Source organism: Pararge aegeria, chromosome 23 (genome assembly GCF_905163445.1).
Source record: "Pararge aegeria chromosome 23, ilParAegt1.1, whole genome shotgun sequence".
Taxonomy (NCBI): domain Eukaryota; kingdom Metazoa; phylum Arthropoda; class Insecta; order Lepidoptera; family Nymphalidae; genus Pararge; species Pararge aegeria.
The window spans coordinates 6,191,505-6,211,192 of NC_053202.1; the positions used below are offsets into that span (position 1 = coordinate 6,191,505).

Here is a 19,688-nt window from a genome sequence, read left to right on the forward strand (position 1 = left end):
AATATTTGACTTCGACTTTGACTTTGACATCATCATCATATCAACCAACCAGCTGTTGCCTGCAATTTCATCCACGGTTTTTTGGCTTTTTCATGAATCCTGCGGCACCCATAGATTTTCCCGGTATTAACAGCATATATGTTAATTCAGGGTATAATCTATCTCTATTCCAAAATTCAGTCAAATTGGTTCAGTAGTTTTTCCGTGAAAGAGTAACAAACATTCATCCATAAAAACTTTCGCATTTATACTATAAGTAGGATTACCGGCCCACCACAGGGCACGTGTCTCCTCCCAGAATGAGAAGGGGGTTAAGGCCGTAGTCCACCTCGCTAGCCCAGTGCAGATTGGTGGGCTACTTAACCAATTTAGCTTAAATTTGGAACGAAGAAAGATTAAACCCTGGCTTAAAAACATAGGATTTATGAAAAACCAAAAAAACGCGGACTACGTCACATATGACGCCTGACTAATTACTTACAAAAATATTGGTATTTAGTAGATCTAGAATAAAAGTCCGTGGAGCGGTATACCTATCTCTTTTAAATAAGTAAGAATTAACCGCTATTTTCAGTCGTCATTATTAGACATTATATTTCTTATAAAAAAAAATTTATCAAGGCTATATTATGTATACAAAAATTGGCCTTTATTGCATTTTATTAAGATAATATATAGGTTAGGAGATAATTTAAAATTTAGTTATTACGGGATCACAACTTTGCGGGAGGGGACTTTACATTTACCATTTAAGTACACGAGCGGTTAACGTGGGTGAAACTGCGGGGAACCGCTGGTATCATAGCATTATGTTAACGTTAAATCATGAACTTCCGCAAAGTGACGTCTACTTAACCTATTGAACCTCTCTATTGTTTTATGATCTGGGTGTGAGAAGATTTTAAATACAAAAATACTTACATAACTAAAAAATCTACATAATCTCTAAACCTATACCTAATGTAAATACGAAAGTGTAGCTGTTTGTTTGTTTGTAACTTATGATCGTTGTCAACCGTTTTACCGGTCTTCATGAAATTTTACACACATGTAGCTATATGGTGGTATGTATGGTATGGTAATGGTTTTAGTAAAAAAAAAAAATCCAATAAAGCTGTTATATTATTATAATATAATATTTATTATTATATCAAATTTTTTGGGTTCCATAGAAGTGTCATACTTGGCAGAGGCAAGAAATAGTTGGTCTGCTCTTAGTCCCAGTATTTAGCCGGTTTCTTTTTCTTCACAGAGATAGTGGGACGACATTATTTGCAAAAAAAATTTTGACACACTTTTAGACCAAATGCCATCTAAAAGAGACCGTGCCCGTCTTCTCGCTCTCTCTGCTAAGGAGTCCGGCTACTGGCTACATGCTCTCCCTTCAGCTAACCTGGGCAGTATGTTAGACCACACAACTCTGTCGGTGGTGATTGGTCTTAGGCTTGGCGCCTCTATAATTCAGCCTCATCGATGCCACTGCGGTGACAGCATTGATACCTACGGTCACCATGGACTCTCCTGTTCAAGAAGCGCTGGTCGCTTCTCTCGCCATAGCACCATCAACGGCATCATCCGACGATCTCTTACTACCGCTCACGTACCAGCAGTATTAGAACCTATTGGTTTGGCGCGGAGCGATGGCAAGAGACCTGATGGTATGACGCTCATACCTTGGAGGCTTGGAAGGTCACTTCTGTGGGATGCAACTTGTGTTTGTAGGGTACCCTAGCTGCATCAAACATCCAGGCCATCCAGTTACCTTGGCCAACGAATTAGTTTGGCCATCCAAAGGGGCAATGCTGCCAGCATCTTAGGAACTGTGCCTCGCTGCGGTGGTTTCGAGGACGTTTTAGATTTGATTTAGTTTTAAATAGTTTATTTTAGGTTATATTTATATTTTAAAGAAACAATATTACTATTTTATATGTGATTTGTACAGTATTAATTTTATATACAATATTCTTTAATAATCATTTATTTGCAAGAATTTTGGAAAAGTACCGCGAGCATTTGTAACCTATGCCTTCACCGCTAAGCCTTTGTTGTTTAAATTTCGTAAAGATACAGTTTGCATCCTAAGGACGGCCATAGGATACGTCGTTAGACTAAAGGGTTCCTACGTTATTAAAAAAAAAAAACAAAATGTGCTGACGAAGTCACAGAGTCACAGTCAACAGCTAGCTAGTTTAAAATAAAAGATAGGAAGAGCAAAGTATAGTTTCAGAAGTCTTTTAAAAATATTTTTTCCGTGACTTTAATTTAACAGATAGTCCGGTTTCCCAAACAACAGATTGTTTTCTCTCCTCTGACATCTTAAGACGTAACTCTATACTGTAAGTGATTTCTCTTCGCTAAAAGATCATTTCCATTAACTCCCAATGAACTTTAGGTAGGTAGGGCTATTTGTAATTCAGATTTTTCTTCTGTTTTACATACACGAGCTTATTCAATCGATGTAAAAGGAAAACGTAATAAAACAGTTTGAATGTTGCTTCGAATAGCTTATCGTGAAGATTTAATAGAATATTGGGCTTTTATTTTCCTTTTCCTCCAACCAGGTATGCAGACTGTTCTAGGACGGGGACCTATGGGTAAGGTTAGATCCTATTGACATAAAGTTTATTATTAAAGTCAAAGTCAAAGACAAACATTTCTTTATTAAAATAGGCAACATATTTGGCACTTTCGTGCGTACATTACATGTAAAATACTCGCATGACATATTATAGAAGCTACGCTTACTTTGGGACTAGATTGCGATGTGTGTATTGTCGAGTATATTTATTTATTTATTTATTTATTTATAGAAGTGAGTTGATGGCGATGACTACATTCGATGCGTCAATTAAAAACTAAAGCTAAAGGTTCCAAACGCGCCCTGGTCTAAGAAGAAGCCCACAATAAACTTATCCGGTTGTTTTTTTTTGTTATCACCATCTTACATTGTCATTTAAAAGTTTTAAAAAAGCAACCTGATTAGAGCAATAATTTACACCCAAGCATTTTTATCGTTGACGTAGTCCTTAATTCTATAATAGGTCTTTAGCTTTAATACAAACTTTGAACATTTTAAGATACATCTCCAAGATATCAACTGGTAGTTTATTGTAAAATGAATTACTTATTTTATGTAGTCTAGTATATTGCACTTATTATATATTAGGTAGGTACACTAACTCACACTTTGGTTCGAATATTGGTGTATATGAATCTCTTAAATAAGCGAAATTAACAGTGCTCTTAGTATAATGAACTTTATTTAACGCCTACTGTCAGTGCTTTTACACGTGCCAGCTATTCAGAATTTAAAAAAAAAATTTGGTCTGTTGATCATTTATAATAAAGTAGATGATCCGGCGACTTCATTAATTTTCGTTTCGTTTTCCAGGCTAAAAATATCCAATGCCTATCGCTACGGCCGCCTTTTGTATCCTACTCATACCTACGTTCTTCAAGTGTTTTTTCTTTTTTTTCTGAACTTGATGTGTACTAATAAAGAGTCTAAATAAATGCCTATTCGGGCTGTAAGCTATCTTTATGCAAAGCCTTACATGGGTAACGTTCTTTGATTTGATCTCGCCGATAATGATCCTGGTTTACTTTCCCAGGATAAAAAGGATACAAGCCTAAGATGAGTCAAATTTTTAAATTGGTGCACGCACCGATTTTAAAATATGACACATATTGAGCTTTAAAAAGGTTCGAAATAAACAGACTTACTTTCACGTTAATAATATTGTCGAAATCAGTTTAAATTTGACGGACTTAGATACATAGGCAATGATTTTAAATACATGCATCAAAATATAATGAACTAGGTTTTTCCTGCTAGGCTCACTTCGATTTTGATTGGTAAGTTAAAATTTCATACAAACTCCAAACCCTTTATCCTCTAATTATCAAATACCTTTCTTAGCGGTCGTCTACGTAATATTAACGATGAACAAGCTGAATTTAAGCCTTATTTGTTCAATTTTTAAAGCTGTGCTTTACTGAGCAGTCAGTCACCTTTTCCTTCTATATACAGAACAATAATGGCGCCTGAAGAAGCCACGTAAAATTTCGGATTACCTGAAAGATCACAAATTTTGACTTTGTAAATAATAACTGTTTTTCTTTTGCAGTCCAATTTTGGGTGTCGCCACTTACACCCACGAGAGATACCACGACGGCACCGAAGTACCCGTCTGCCTCACGCAAGCCGACACCTTCTGGTCTGCGCTGTTCTTCATACTCATCATAGCGATCTTCTTCATCATTCCCCTAGGAGTACTCCTCGTCCTCTACAGCGTCATCGCCAAGAACCTTATGGAGAACCCTGTAATAATAGCACAAAATAGTAAAAACACGAATAATGCCGGCAATGTTGTTAGATACAGAAAGCAGGTTATCTTAATGCTAGGTACCGTAGTACTATCGTTTTTCATATGCCTACTCCCGTTTAAAGCTTTGACCTTGTGGATCATCGTGTTCCCACCGGAGACAATACTTTCGTTAGGTATAGATGGTTATTATATATTGCTGTATTTTTGTAGAGTAATGTTGTATTTAAATTCAGCCATTAATCCAATATTATACAATTTGATGTCTTCAAAGTTTAGGGAAGGGTTTGTTAAGTTGTTAAGGATAAATAAGTTAATGAGATGCGGTAGAAATTTAAGAGAAAATATGCAAAGAAGAGATACTTTCAACACTACAACGTCAACGGGGTTTTCGAGCAGTCAAAACACATCTGACTCCTTCTGGAGAAGATACAGCAATAGAGCTTCTTCACAGAAATATTTCTTCAACAGAGACAGCAAGAAAATTAAAGAAGTAAAAGAAGTGTTCGACACCAAAGTGCAGCAGGTTAAAATAGGTGAAATTATAAGTGTGGAAAACACGAGACGCAATAGCATGAAAATGATTGTAGCACTGAATGAACTGAATGATGATTTGGTTAATGCAACCAACAAGGTTAGCATGAAACGTAAAAATAGTATAAAAGTTGGAACTGTAAATGGTAGCAATGACGTTCAAGTTGATGTACATAATAATTGCACTGACGACGAAACGGTCAGTTTAACTGAGAACAATAAACAGATACAAATATTAAACTTAGATGTTAAGACTAATAATGTATATTCTGTAACGTTAGACGTTAGCGAAAGGTGTGATAAAAACAGGTTTGTATGTGTGCCAGTGCAAGAGAGTAAAAATATATTTGTATACGACTTTAAAAGTAACGAAAGTTTTGTCTAAATGTACTTAGTATTTTGTATGATTTAGTGGCGCGTTTTTGGCCATGTGCCAATTAAATCAATGCATTTAGTTAGATATAGAGGAAGTTATCGAAATATACGTTGTAAGTTCCTATAGATTCCGATTTTTATACATCGATATACCATTATAGTAATATTGACAATTAAATTCAGACAATCAATAAAATGTACGTAGAGAAATTGATAGGTTATACATAACATAATTAAAGATAATAATAATTAATAAAAATAATGTACTTTAATTTGTCCAAAATTATAAAGATAATGTAATCAACACTGCCTTCTTTATGTGCTATGTTAAATAAATGTTAAACATTTTTATTAAATACTTTGTTTTTGCTTTATTGATAAATTAGATTTAGTTGTACCCGCATCTTCCTATAATAAAATCGGGAATCATCATGATGATCTGTACCGTTACGTAGGTGATATTTAAGGAATACTTACGAAGATCTCATTTCTGAAGATAAATTTTCATTACGAAATTACTTAGTAGACATTAACGTCTTCAACAATTTTTCGTTTCAGTCTCTTATTTCTTATTTAGGTATTGTTTTTTTAATACTAATTGACTGACTAAGCAGATGGCACACCTGATGGTGATTTGAAAAGCATCGCCTATCAACAAGATACTCTTCGCTTGCAAATAACACGTCCCACAAGCTACGTTAGGGGTAGGTGGTAAACCTCATGTTCCTGTCATTACACCAACAAGACAAGGTTGCCTGGAAAGAAGCCGCTCCGTTTTCACCTCACACAAGATGAAACAAAGATTGTTAAATTGTAAAACGATGTTGGAAAAGAACAACTGCTCTGAACTGAGTTTCTAGTCGGCTTCGTCTCGGTAGAATCTGCCTTCCGAACCGGTGGTAGAGTCACAACAAACGGTATGTCCGTTTGTTGTGACTCTACCACCGGTTGACGTTTCAAAAGTGCTTATATTAGGCCTACTTGAAAAAAATTAATTTTGAATTTGAATTTTAAAAATCCTTTAGATCAGAACACGGCAATGCCCGACGGCCTATGCCACACGGCCGATAGGCGCAGGGGCAGAACCCTGCTTTCTGGGTCTAAGGCCGTGGGGTTCGATTCCCACAACTAAAATGTTTGTGTGATGAACACGAATGTTTTTCAGTGTCTGGGTGTTTATATGTATATTATTCATAAAAATATTCATCAGCCATCTTAGTATCCATAACACAAGCTACGCTTACTTTGTGGCTAAATGGTGATATGTGTATTGCCTTTGTATATTCATTTATTAATGCTGCTTGGCGGCAGAAATAAGCATTGTCACAAAAAGAGCTATGTCACAAAAAGTACTACTGAAATTACATTGTAATTTAGTTATATAAATATAACCGTATCCGTATCCGAAATACTCAACTGGCATCAGTTTCTCCTACCACCTATTATATAACGGGATTAGGTTATATTATAATAGGCACAGCTATCTTCTAGGCAACCTTCAAGAACAAACTAAGTACTAAATTTGTGTTGAATAAATATCATTCTCGTAACAAAAAGATTCTGTTGCTGCGTGAAAGAAGATCAAACCAACGAACACACTTGCGCATTTACAGTATTAGAATGGATTTAAAGAAAAAGTTTATTTCACCCTACCTATAAGTATACATCTTATAGCAAAACTAGTAACAGTTTTACGAGTATTCTTACAAACTTATTGAATAGCCAAAGAGGCCACCGCGGAGCTCAAGTTAACTCTCAGGTTATTTAGTATAGCTTACAAATGTCCTCCGTCGGCATATTATAATTACTCTTACATTTACTTGTATATGTATATATATATCACCTGACTTCGACTCCACTTTCAGGGGGTTCGATTCACTTGCTTCAACGATGAAGGTCGTGAGGAAACCTTTTTTTTATAATTAGGAGGGGAAAATCCTCATGGACATCCCTATGGATAGTGCCGGACTCCTACTGACTAAAAACCCCTCCTGCCTTCTAAACGACGAAGGTCGTAAGGAAACCTGCATACCTGAGAGTTCTCCATAATGTTCTCAAAGGTGGGTACTGTCCACAAATCCGCACTGGGCCAGCGTGGTGGACTACGGCCTTAACTACTTCTCATTTTAGGAGGAGACTCCTCCTAAATTCCAGAAGTGATTAAGGCCCTGTAGTGGGCCGTTAATGGGTTGATATGGTGATGATGATGATCAATCCTATTACATTAAGCTGGCTGTCTGGCTTGCCCTCGCGCGCGGTACAAAATCCTTCGCGCCATCTTCAGTCATTTATATTGTGTTAGTAAAAATAACAAAAAAAAAAATATAATTAAGGTAATTAAAACACAAGAACGAAAACTAAATGGAACTTAAAATTACTGATAAAACTAGTAGTGTGCATTAAATAAGAGTATCCCGTTTTCCGTACTAAACATTCCCAATCAACCAAAGGTTTTTTTTTTTTTTTTTGGTTTTTATTTTATAAATAATAAATAAATATACTACGACAATACACACGGGTACTAAGATGACTGATGAATATTTTTATGAATTATATATACATAAATACTTAGAAAATACATATAAACACCCAGACACTGAAAAACACTTAATGCTCATCACACAAACATTTTCCAGTTGTGGGAATCGAACCCACGGCCTTGGACTCAGAAAGCAGGGTCGCTGCCCACTGCGCCAGTCGGCCGTCAAGGTTGTTTGGAGGAGATCGCTTCAAGCGATAAGGCCGCCTTTGCGCATATATATTTATTTACCTTTTGTCTTGTTCAATTTGTTTTATTTTCTGTATGTGCAATAAAGACTTTATATCTTTCTAAGAGGCTCAATTGTCACAGGCACTGGTCACAAACGGCTCAAGGCTGTGGAAGAGTAGCGGTGGTTAGTAGCGTACGTGGAAAGAAGTAAAGCTTTTTTTTTGGTTCCTTCCTTGCATGACCTGGGAAGTATTGGAATTCTAAGCGTAACAATTGTGAGGTGGGCGCTTAGCCTAGGATGAGCATGAGAAAACTATATTCAACAGGACTATAAATTGGATATAAGCTCCGCGCATGCTTTGACATATTGAGTACGTTTTATCTTCTACCAGATACTAACATTAGACTAACATGTTCTAGCATCTGCAATTCAAATTTAAGGTGCGACATGATTCGATATGAAATATCAAACCTTAAATAAAGAACGAGCGGCGATAGACCAGTGGGTGAGCCTTCGTTTTCCCTATCGGGAGGACTCAGTTCGAATCCCCGGCACGCACCTTTAACTTTTTGAAGTTATGTGGGTTTTCAATTCAGGCAATCAAATATAAGTTGCAACATCACACATCGGAAAATCGTGAGGAAATCTGCATGCCTAACAGTAGAGTCATCATAATGTTCTCAAGGGAGTGTGAAAGTCAAGCAATCCGCACATTGACGGCGTGAGGGAATATAAGTTCTCATTCTGAGAGGAGTTCCGTACCCTGTAGTTTACCGGAAACGGGTTATTGATGGTGATAATGATGATATTAAAGAATAACCACCTTACTATCGGATGCATTAAGAATTCCTATAACACTCGTTAAATTAAGCTGGAAATAATCCAAAGGGTTTTATGGTTACTTTGCCGATTTTACTAATAACCTTTTACGAGCTTAACCTTAAACCTAAATAAATAAATAAACATACTACGACAATACACACATCGCCATCTAGCCCCAAAGTAAGCGTAGCTTGTGTTATGGGTACTAAGTAAGCTGATGAATATTTTTTTTTTCAATATAATACACATAAATACTTATAATATACAGATAAACACCCAGACACTGAAAACATTCATGTTCATGCAGTTCATCACACAAACATTTTCCAGTTGTGGGAATCGACCCACGACCTTGGACCTAACTATTTTTTAGATTATAGTTTGGTATACCAACCAAACCAAACGACATAAACTACTGTCTATCTCGTAAAAATTTACGTTTAATACTTACTTTGTTTATGTTTTTCAAAGATCAAGTGATTGACAAAAGGGCAATAACATAGGCATATGCATCCAAATTTCCAAGTTAAAGAAGTCGCGGGAGTAAGAAATTGTGAAACCGCTCTTTAATTAGTTTGGCCATCTAAAGGGGCAATGCTGCCAGCATCTTAGGAACTGTGCCTCGCTACGGTGGTTTCGAAGACGTTTAAGATTTTATTTAGTTTTACATAGTTTATTTTAGGTTATATTTATAAAACAAATGTGAAAGAGATATTATTAAAAGGCAATTAACGATATTCATCGCCTAAGTTCTAAGACGCGTACATCCTCTTTAATATAATAATAACTATGACCCACCTACACTATTATATAACAGACTAATTAAAAACAGTAATACATATATATATAAAAAGATAACATGAAAAAATTACATGAGATATTAATGTTAAAGATACAAAATAGTTACTAATTAGAATTAAATATATATGTTAAGTTTGGCTTTACCAATATTTTAATATTCCAGCTACGCAACGCAGCAGTTTTGGTGCATTCTACATCACGGCGGTGTACGGAGATCTTCCCCGTTGAGATTGCTACTCCAGCCATCGAAGCACGGTTTTCGTTCGTCTTACGTTTGCGTTTAAATTGGAAGCTTAGTACACTCTTAAGAACTCCACGATAAAATCAAAGCGTGCAAATAAGCTAGAAAATGGGGTCCATTAAGTCACAACCACGAACATGTCGATACAATCTTAATGTGTACTATGCAGGAACTTAAAAGCTGAAATGCGATTGGTGTGGGCGATAAATATAGAGTATAATTTAATTTTCGCATTATTAGAGTTCTGTAACGAAACAGTAAAAAAAGAAACCCAGTTCTGACTGCGATCGATTATGAAATAGATGAATGGTGAAGGTTCAAAAACATACGTGTAACTTTCGTGCGTATTCTTTACAAGTTTGAATTATGGCAATATATACCAAGATATTGGATAGAAGCAGGCGTTACTTTACGGAAATCTATGATATATTATCAAAATTAAGCAATTATCAAATTTGCTATACTCCGCGAAAAGCAGGAGAATCTGTGTGGTGTAATTTATAATTTCTTCAATCCTTATACTCCATACCAAACAGATCTTCAGCAATATAACCTCTACGCTGTCAAGTGTCAGCTTACGAGTTCCCTAAACATTACGCACTGCCAAAGCGGTGTTGTAACTTTACATTGTGCCTAACGTAATCATCTCTGAATTGGTGAAACGTTTTTTCTCTACACATCACCCAAATCATAAGGCATCTGATTTAAGCGATTCCTACCTTTAGTGAAAACGGTCATGAATCCGTTTACATTATTATTTTAAATTCAGCCATGTTAGTGGCTCTGACGTTATTAAAGCCTTTAAATTATTAAATAATAAAAAAACAAGTGACTTGTGGGGCATTTCCGTTGAAGTTCTCAAATCACTAATTGATATCGTTGCACCCGATTTAGCATTAATATTTAATAACTGTATAGATTGTGGTGTGTTTCCTGACTTAATGAAACATAGTAAAATAGTTCCTTTGTTTAAATCGGGTAGTACTTCTGACCCCACTAACTTCAGACCAATATCAGTACTGCCCACTTTCAGTAAAATTTTTGAAAAACTTATTTTAAATCAGTTACTTGCCTATTTTCATAAGTATGATTTACTCCACGTTAAACAATTTGGTTTTACACGGGGTCGCTCAACTATCGACGCTGGTGTTGAGCTAATACATAATATATTTGAAGCTTGGGAGGAGTCACATGATGCACTTGGTGTGTTCTGTGATTTGTCTAAGGCGTTTGATTGTGTTGTACATGAAACGTTAGTCAGAAAACTACACCACTATGGAATTCAGGGTGTAGCTCTCGACTTGATTAGTTACTACTTGCGTGATAGGGTGCAAATGGTAGACGTTAATGGAAAGCGGTCTAATGGGTCATTTGTGAAAATTGGTGTTCCACAGGGTTCTATATTAGGACCTTTTCTATTCCTTATTTACATTAATGACCTGCCTTACCTTGTTAAGGACAATCACGGGATAGTATTGTTTGCTGATGATACATCACTTATGTTCAAAATTAAGAGACGTGAATTAGCTTTAGACGATGTAAACAACTATCTCGCTAAAGTAGTACAATGGTTTGAAGCTAATAATTTGGTTTTAAATGAAAATAAAACTAAGTGCATAAAATTCACATTACCAAATGTTAAACATGTAAAAACCACTATACTACTTAATAATGAGGAATTGAACCCGGTGGATACAACAGTATTTCTAGGAATAACGTTAGATGCTAAACTTCAATGGGGCCCTCATGTAAATAATTTATCGAACAGGCTTAGTTCTGCTGCCTATGCAGTAAAGAAGATACGCCACCTGACAGACATAGAAACTGCTAGGCTAGTCTATTTTAGTTACTTTCACAGCATTATGTCATATGGAATTTTACTATGGGGTAATGCTGCTGATATTGGCACTATTTTCGTGCTGCAGAAGAAGGCTGTTCGTGCGATCTATAAAATGGGTCCGAGAGAGTCATTGAAAGATAAATTTAAAGATGTTAAAATAATGACACTCTATAGCCAATACATATTTGAAAATTTAATGTATGTTCACAAAAACATATCAAAATTTAAAAGAAAATGTGACTGCAATAATTTGAACGTTAGAAGCAAAAATAAACTTGCAGTGCAGTACACTAGACTACACAAAATAAGCAATTCATTTAAAGGAAATTGTATACAATTTTACAATAAATTACCGGTTGATATCTTGGGGATGTCACTAAAGAAGTTCAAAGTTTGTATTAAGCGAAAGCTTATAGAAAAGTCCTATTATAGTATAAAGGATTACGTAAACGATAAAAAAGCTTGGGTGTAAAGAATTGCTCTAACCAGGTTGCTTCTTAAATATTTTCTAATGACAATGTGAGATGGTGATAACAAAAAGAACACCCGGCTAAGTTTGTTGTGGGCTTCTTCTTAGACCAGGGCGCGATTGGAACCCTCGTAGCTTTAGTTTTAAGTTTACGATTGTAGTTATCGCCATCACGCATCAAAAGTGCCATCTATGTGCCTATTTGAATAAAGATATATTTGACTTTGACTTTGACTTTGACTTTGACTTTATTTTGACACGAATTTTCTCAAAAGGCCCCGTTACAGTCTTTCGTCTAGGGCACAATAAATTCTCAGGCCGGCATTGCATTAAGGTTAATTAAGTTATTTGTGTTAGTATTTCATTTGAAACATAACAGGAAGTTTACTTTTGATATGGTTACTTAAATACTCGTGTACACGATTTAACCACACTGGAAAAAATGCCATTATTGTTAATAACATGGACAGGCTACGGAACAGCGAATATAGTTTTAAGTATATTTAAATTAAGTTTATCCGCGGTGACATATATTAGAATCGCATTATATTAGTATCTAATTTGACCTCATTCACAAATTAAATCTCCTGAAGCCGGTCATATAATCAGCCTATTACTAGCCCACTTCTCAACACATGCCACCTATAGTTTTCAAAGAGAGTTTTTATGTAGGGCATAGATCTGCCACGCTTCTCCATACTCTTTGGTGCTATATAGGCTTTTCAAAATACGGAGATGAATCAATTCCTTAACTCAGAGCTGGCAGAACAATTTTTCGACCGACCCGGGAATTGAACACATGCCCTTATGATCCATTTTCGAACAAGCTAACGACTGAACCATGCGACAATTAACAAATTACTTAACGTTAAAAGCTTTTTTACGTAAAAAATACGTATCATCAATTTAAATTCGCTCAAACAGGCACACGAAAAGTTGGTCGCTTCTGTTGATAAACCTTTATAAAATGACATGGATAGTAGATTCTGTTTACTTTACGCTTCCCGCAGCCTTTATTAAATGCAGTTTGGGAACGATCCGTCAACGTCAGGAAAAGCAAACAATGTTAGCAAAATTACCATTTTCTTGGTCGAAACAGTGATTTTTGGTTTAAGCCCAGCTAGATTGTTCCCTCAAGTATTTTGATTAAAGTATAATATACACGGAGTTTCGATCAATAATATATTGGTGAGACGTGGTGTTAGTCATCAAAAAGTTGTAGGTGCGTAAAAAATAACTTTTCATCCACGATTTGCTATAAGCCTATTTTTATAGAAACTCGATGTGTGTGTTTCTAGCGTCCAGAAACGCAATATAATGTATACATTATTTATTTTAATATAGACAAATAATATACTTTGTGTTATCCATACTAATAGATATTATATATGCAAAAGTCTGCCAGTTTGTTTGTTACCTATATTCGGCACAACAATTGCACGCATCTCAATTCAATTTTGCTTAGAGAACTTCTATGAAGAGGATACCTTTATTCCAGGTAAACTCCTAACGAAACCTACGATATTTTTAAAACCCCGAAAAAAGATACGAATGAACAACCGCTGACAAAAGCGTAAATTCAGAAAATTTTAATAAAAACAATGAAGCCATGCATTGATAACCAAGGCTTTTTACTTAATAACTTTTGCCCGTTTTCACTAACGACGCAAAAGGCAATGCCTAAATAAGTAACGCCCAATATAAGGAGTTTCCTAGGCATACATCAATCACCTAAGTGTTCAAACACACTATGCCTTAAAAACGCGTCCGAAGTTCCGTGGCTGATTTTGCGTTCCGACGCATACGGCTGATATGACACACGATAAGAGCCGAATTTACGCGGCAGAAATTCAGTTGCGTAACTTTGTGTGGGTATCCAGGGTCTGCCTACAGAGTACGCAGAACAAAGTGATATTGTTGAGGTTCTGTTGTTCCTTTTGAGGTGCGAAACCCGAAAAATGGACTTTTTTTTATAGTAATAGCTATTGCTGAGGCTTTACAAGAAGACAAATACAGGAAAGAATATTGGGTGCACACATTGAATTCTACGCCCCCAGATCTTCGTTGACAATCGAACCAAACTTCGGTCGCGTATAATGTGTTGTTATACAAAACATTGCCGCCGAATTGGTCCGAACTTACGCCCGACTGAAGTTCGGTTGTACGCTATAACGTGACGTAATTTCGGTTTGGTGTATAATCAGTAATAAAATACATTGCAGGCGTAGTCACGCCGAACTTCGGTCGCGTTATTTCGGCAAAGTATGTTTAAACACTAAGAGTTGGTATTTTTTTTTTCTATTTTTTTTTTACTTTCAACATAAGTATAATGAAACATCTGCAACAGGCATTAGATTAAGGCCATGCCTAGCCTCCTAAGGTTAAGCGAAAGCTGGCATTACTGTTACATTCTTTGTGGAGTTGAATATCTAGTATATGTTTGATCGTAGACACGAACCGAGAATTTCGCGGATGTGGAATTTTTGAATATGCAGTACCCACAGAAAGTCCCTGACGGTTGTTCCCAGCCAGCCTCAACCGCACTATTCTCACAGAGGTATTCTGTGTGACATATTCCATCCGTAAAATCTAACTTAATAAAAATGCCTGTTCATTTAGGATTTTTGAGATATTAACATTAGCGAAATTCGTAATCGTTATCTACTATGCAACGCTAAAAAAAACCATTTCTGGGTTTTTATTCTGGGCGGTTTTTTTTTATTTCAGAGCGTAGCTGATAACCTTAAGGGTTATAACAGCATCACATGGCAGAGAGATTTGGAGATAATATTCTTTATTTAATAAAATCTCTTCTTAAATTTATTAACTATGCATTTCCATGGTAAAAATGTTTAGAAAATTGGCCTTCCTTTGTTATCTAAACACCGTTTCACTCCTAAACATTAGCAAAATTTTGGATTTTGATAGCTTACATTCTGGACTGTAGTAGGACTTTTTATTCCGAGTGTTTAACAACGATAGCTTGTACGTAGATAAAAAAGACTTTAAAAAAAAATATTTTGGGACATTTGAGTACCTAGACTCAAATGTCCCAAAATATTTTTTTTATAAATATGGTATTTACTTCAAATTAATTCTGTTTCTTCAACTGATTTTACGGATAACCTGACTTGCTTAAGTTTTCAGCATATTAGTTTTTAAGTCAATTTAATTAAATATGTCATTTATAATAGACTAGATGTGCCCAGCGGCTTCTCCCGCGTAATTTTGGGAGGCAGCGTACTGCTACATAGTCTACACGTATATGAGAATTTCAGATTTTTTTACATTTTTTTTTTTATTTTACCCATTTTTTTTTTTTTAATGAAAAGTATACTGCGTTATTTCTAATACCTCCAAGAGTATGTATAAAAAGTTTCATGAAGATCGGTTCAGTAGTTTTCGCGTTAAAGCGTTACAAAGAAACATACATTCACATTTATAATATTAGTAGGGATAAATGCCGAGACATTGACACTGTCAAACTTAGATTGCGATCATCTCGACTTAACAATGTACACTCTACAGTTGAAACCTAGTCAGCACCGAAAAGACTAACCGTTGCCGATAGATTAAAAAACCTTAACTAAAAATAACCGGATGAACTTACCGGCTAAAGCTAGTTATTTATAAAGTAAAGAGCTAATGTGTTTTAACGGCTACAATCAATCAAGACATAAGTAGCTATATATTAAATCAACGCGGAACAATTCCGCTTTTATACTCGGGAAAGCTTAGCGATTGAGAAAAATAGCCTCGGGTGGGCAATCCCAGTGACCTCTAAGCGTAAGGGATGGGACACAAATTTTAGAAAATTTGAAATGGAATATCGATGAAAATAGATAGTTAGATGGAGATATACATTTTTTTTTATCTATATAACACAAAGAAATAATGCGACAAAAACATAGTCAGTGTTAGGGTGCAAAGGCAGCCTTATCACTTAGAGTCATTTAAAGGCAGTATAAGAAGCTTAGAGTTAAGTTGATGGTAGGCAAAGTGAAAACAGAACACAGTAACAAGTGTTTAAGTACATTGTACTAAATTTAAACAAAAAATACATAAATAAGAAATGCACAAATATTTAGCACACACTCGTTATATGACATTTTCATAAGACGGATGGAAGTTGGCAAGGTGCTGAAATTGGATCCCGACATTGTGACACTTGTAAGCGGAGCGTCCAGCCCTTAACGAGTTCAGCCCTGGACACACGACCTGAACCGTGTCGCAGGAAGCCAAGCTCAAACAAGCGTGTGGAATTTGGAACTCGCTGCAAACACCTCTGTACAGCAGTGCACGTCTATCGTTTGATACTATAAAAATAATAATCTCGATAGTAATAATAATATAATAATAATTGTGTCTAATTTGAAATAATTCACAATGTATCACACATCCAGGCCACCTCGTCAACGGTGGGTGCGGCTGCTACCAGTGCCGAACAGGCCAAGAGGCGTAAATATGAAGACCTGGATAGCAGCTTAATTTTTGTGCCTTTTGGACTAGACTTTGGGACTGTGGATAACACAAGCTCTTTTCAAAGAATTATCGAAAAGAGTTATCGAGTCTACCGGTGATCCCAGAGGGGCCAGTTTGGCCAACGAATTAGTTGGGCCATACAAAGGGACAATGCTGCCAGTATCTTAGGAACTGTGCCTCGCTGCGGTGGTTTCGAAGACGTTTTAGATTTAATTTAGTTTTACATAGTTTATTTTAGGTTATATTTATAAAACAAATATTTTAAAGAATAATTAAAGTTAGTGAAGAAAAAACAATGATTCGTAAATGTAAGAATGATATCAACTTTATTAATTAAATTAGTTAACACTTTCGCATTTATAATATTAATATGGAAATATGAAACTTTACAGCATACTATTAAAACTATAATGCTTCGGTTGGAAAGGGCCCAAAGGTCTGTATTGAAAGTGATGATGCTGAAACCGATACGTTTTTCCACCACTGAATTATATAAGCAGGGCAGGGTTCTTTCGGTACGCAAACTATACGTGCTGTTAATTACTCTTCGTAAGCATGGCAATACTACCTATGATTCAGAGTTTGTTAAAAATAAGCGTAGGTTTGATAGGATTTGTCAAGTTGAACCACGCAGAACCGCTTTAGCTGGTCGCCACTCTTACTTCATAAGTTCAATGCTTTATAACAAAATTAATAAAAAAATATCCATTTACTCATTAACATCACGAAAATGTAAAATTGAATTAACGAATTGGCTTCTTAACCTAACTTATGATGAGACTGAAAACCTTATTCAATAATACATACAATCACACCCTCACCCTCATCCACACTCTCATACACATACACATAAACACACGCGCACGCACACACTCATTTTTAGGTTTTTAAGTACTATTAATTATATTAAAAAAAAAAAAAAAAAAATCTTATGGATGTATTTATGTAAATGTAGAAAAAAAAAAAAATGAGTTTATCAATGCTTTCAATTGAATTTAATTAAAAAAGTTTTTCGGTTTTTATTTTTATTAATCTCACTAGATTTAATTTAAGTGTATGGTTCTCGCTCCAGAGACGGGCGATAATAACTGCGACTCAGTCTTGCACTATAGCAGTATTATCGAATTTGGGTTTCATGATACACATTACCTTATGTTTGCCTTATTTTGTACAATATTTAAGTTGCTGTGTAACTGTTAATTGAAATAAACTTATTACTAATTCTATACTTTTAAACTAGTAACAGAAGCACTTTTTTTTTATCGACAAGTAAATAATGTAGCATTCCTAGGAGCTGTTAAATTGAATCTCTCGCTATATAATGCCGGGTGCTGGTCAGACGCCAATGCTCGGTGAAAAAGTGATAATGAAATATCGTGTTTGCTTTTCTAGGGTTCCGTATATTGGAGCTCGTCGCCCAATTAATCTCAGGCCTAAGAGGCACGGGTTCTGCAGCCTTACACAAGGGTTCGGCAGGGACCAGGCTACCAACGATGACGGTACCCGCCATGCAAGCTTTTGTGATCCATAGATCGCCGGTTGAAACAGAAGTGTGTTACATTAGTATCGCATTGTTAATTCTCATTTAAATGTTGTTTTATCATCAAGGGTTTTTACATAGCAGTAATACACCTCTTAATTCATTCCAATCCGACTTTTAATCTAGAAGTTATAGTGTGTTTAAGAAAAATGGAAGGATTACGTCTAAACAAAACAGTTCTTTTCAGATATTTATTCTATTTATTACGTGAATTGAACATTCGATTTTTTTTTTACGAGAATTAATAATATCAGATGAACTTCACCTAAATTAAATGCCATACGTCTCTCAAATAAAGTGTTTCTACGGGGTGTTGAAAAAAAAAAAGCGGAGGAAGTCACGGGCAACTGCTAGTAAACAATAAAAATGATGAATACCCACATTTTCACTTTTATGATGTTATTTTAGTGACATTTTCAGTGGTTTTAAATTTAGAACGGCAATAAATAATATTTGGTGCTAACGAATGTTATTTATTGCGGAACGATTCCGCACTTGCGCTATTTGTTGCGGAAGATTTACATACACACGGGACTTGCGGATATGTGGTTCTTTTTTAAGGTTCCTATGGGGAAGATCAACTTTCATGGTATTACCTGGAGAGTTTTGATCAAATCAGGTACACCTATTTATTTATTTATTTTATTTATACATTTTATTTGTACACTACAAATAGGAAAAAAAATATATATATGTTACGTCACAGAATATAGAACATAAAGAAACCTCATTCAGCCATTATTGCATTGTGTTCAAAAACTGAGAAAACGCTTCGAGCACGTCTCACTTCACACCCGCAGAATTTTGCTAGCTCACAAACTTTTCCCATTCTCCCCATATTATGCTTAATATTTACAACATTAGAGGTAAAATAATTATTGCCAACTGCTAAATGAGTGAAGTCACTAACCGCCTGTTCGTGAAACACTGCTAAAGTGGAGTGGTTTTTGATGCTTCAATATTAGTTGTGTACACGGTTTCTGTATTTTCTTAATTCTGTGTGTTACGTATGGATTTCAAAGATAGCGTTCTGGGTCTAACACTATATGGCACGAAACTTTGGTTTTGGGGCACTACTCGGAAAAGTGATTTTGATTTTGCTCAAAAATCAGGTTTTGTTGATTTTGCTAATGGGTTGATTTGATTTTGCAAAGGATATAATGACATAAAATATTTAGGTATCATTATAGAAAAGCATCTAACTCATCGTAAAATCATTTTCAAAAATATTCTCCATATATGGAATAACAGACTAATACGAACTTATTTTATTGACACTGTAACATTTTATTGACATCGAGAGTGTAACAAGTATTGTATCAACGCGTTTGCTACATTACTTGTTAGTTGTTACACTCGGCTTTTTCAACGCATTGGCTTTTTAGCTCACGTGCCTCTAATATCGCCACGACTGTAAAACGCCAAACCATACTTGATACATAAACTACTATTACTTACACTTTATTCACCAGCTTTATTAAACGATTAATGAAATACAGGGCAGACGTCAGAAAGAGCGAAGATCAATCGGGAGGCCAAATTGCGTTG

At 35.5% G+C, this 19,688-nt stretch overlaps 1 protein-coding gene across 1 annotated transcript in view; it reads left to right on the forward strand.

The window, feature by feature from the left end:
- LOC120634369 (neuropeptide SIFamide receptor-like) overlaps window positions 1-5,361 on the forward strand; it is a 113,295-nt gene extending 107,934 nt beyond the window's left edge. The window contains exon 6 of the mRNA XM_039904885.1: window positions 4,128-5,361. Coding sequence (XP_039760819.1) covers window positions 4,128-5,244 — 1,117 coding nt within the window. The 3' untranslated portion in view covers window positions 5,245-5,361. The remainder of the gene's footprint in view (window positions 1-4,127) is intronic.
- Window positions 5,362-19,688: the final 14,327 nt, after the last annotated feature.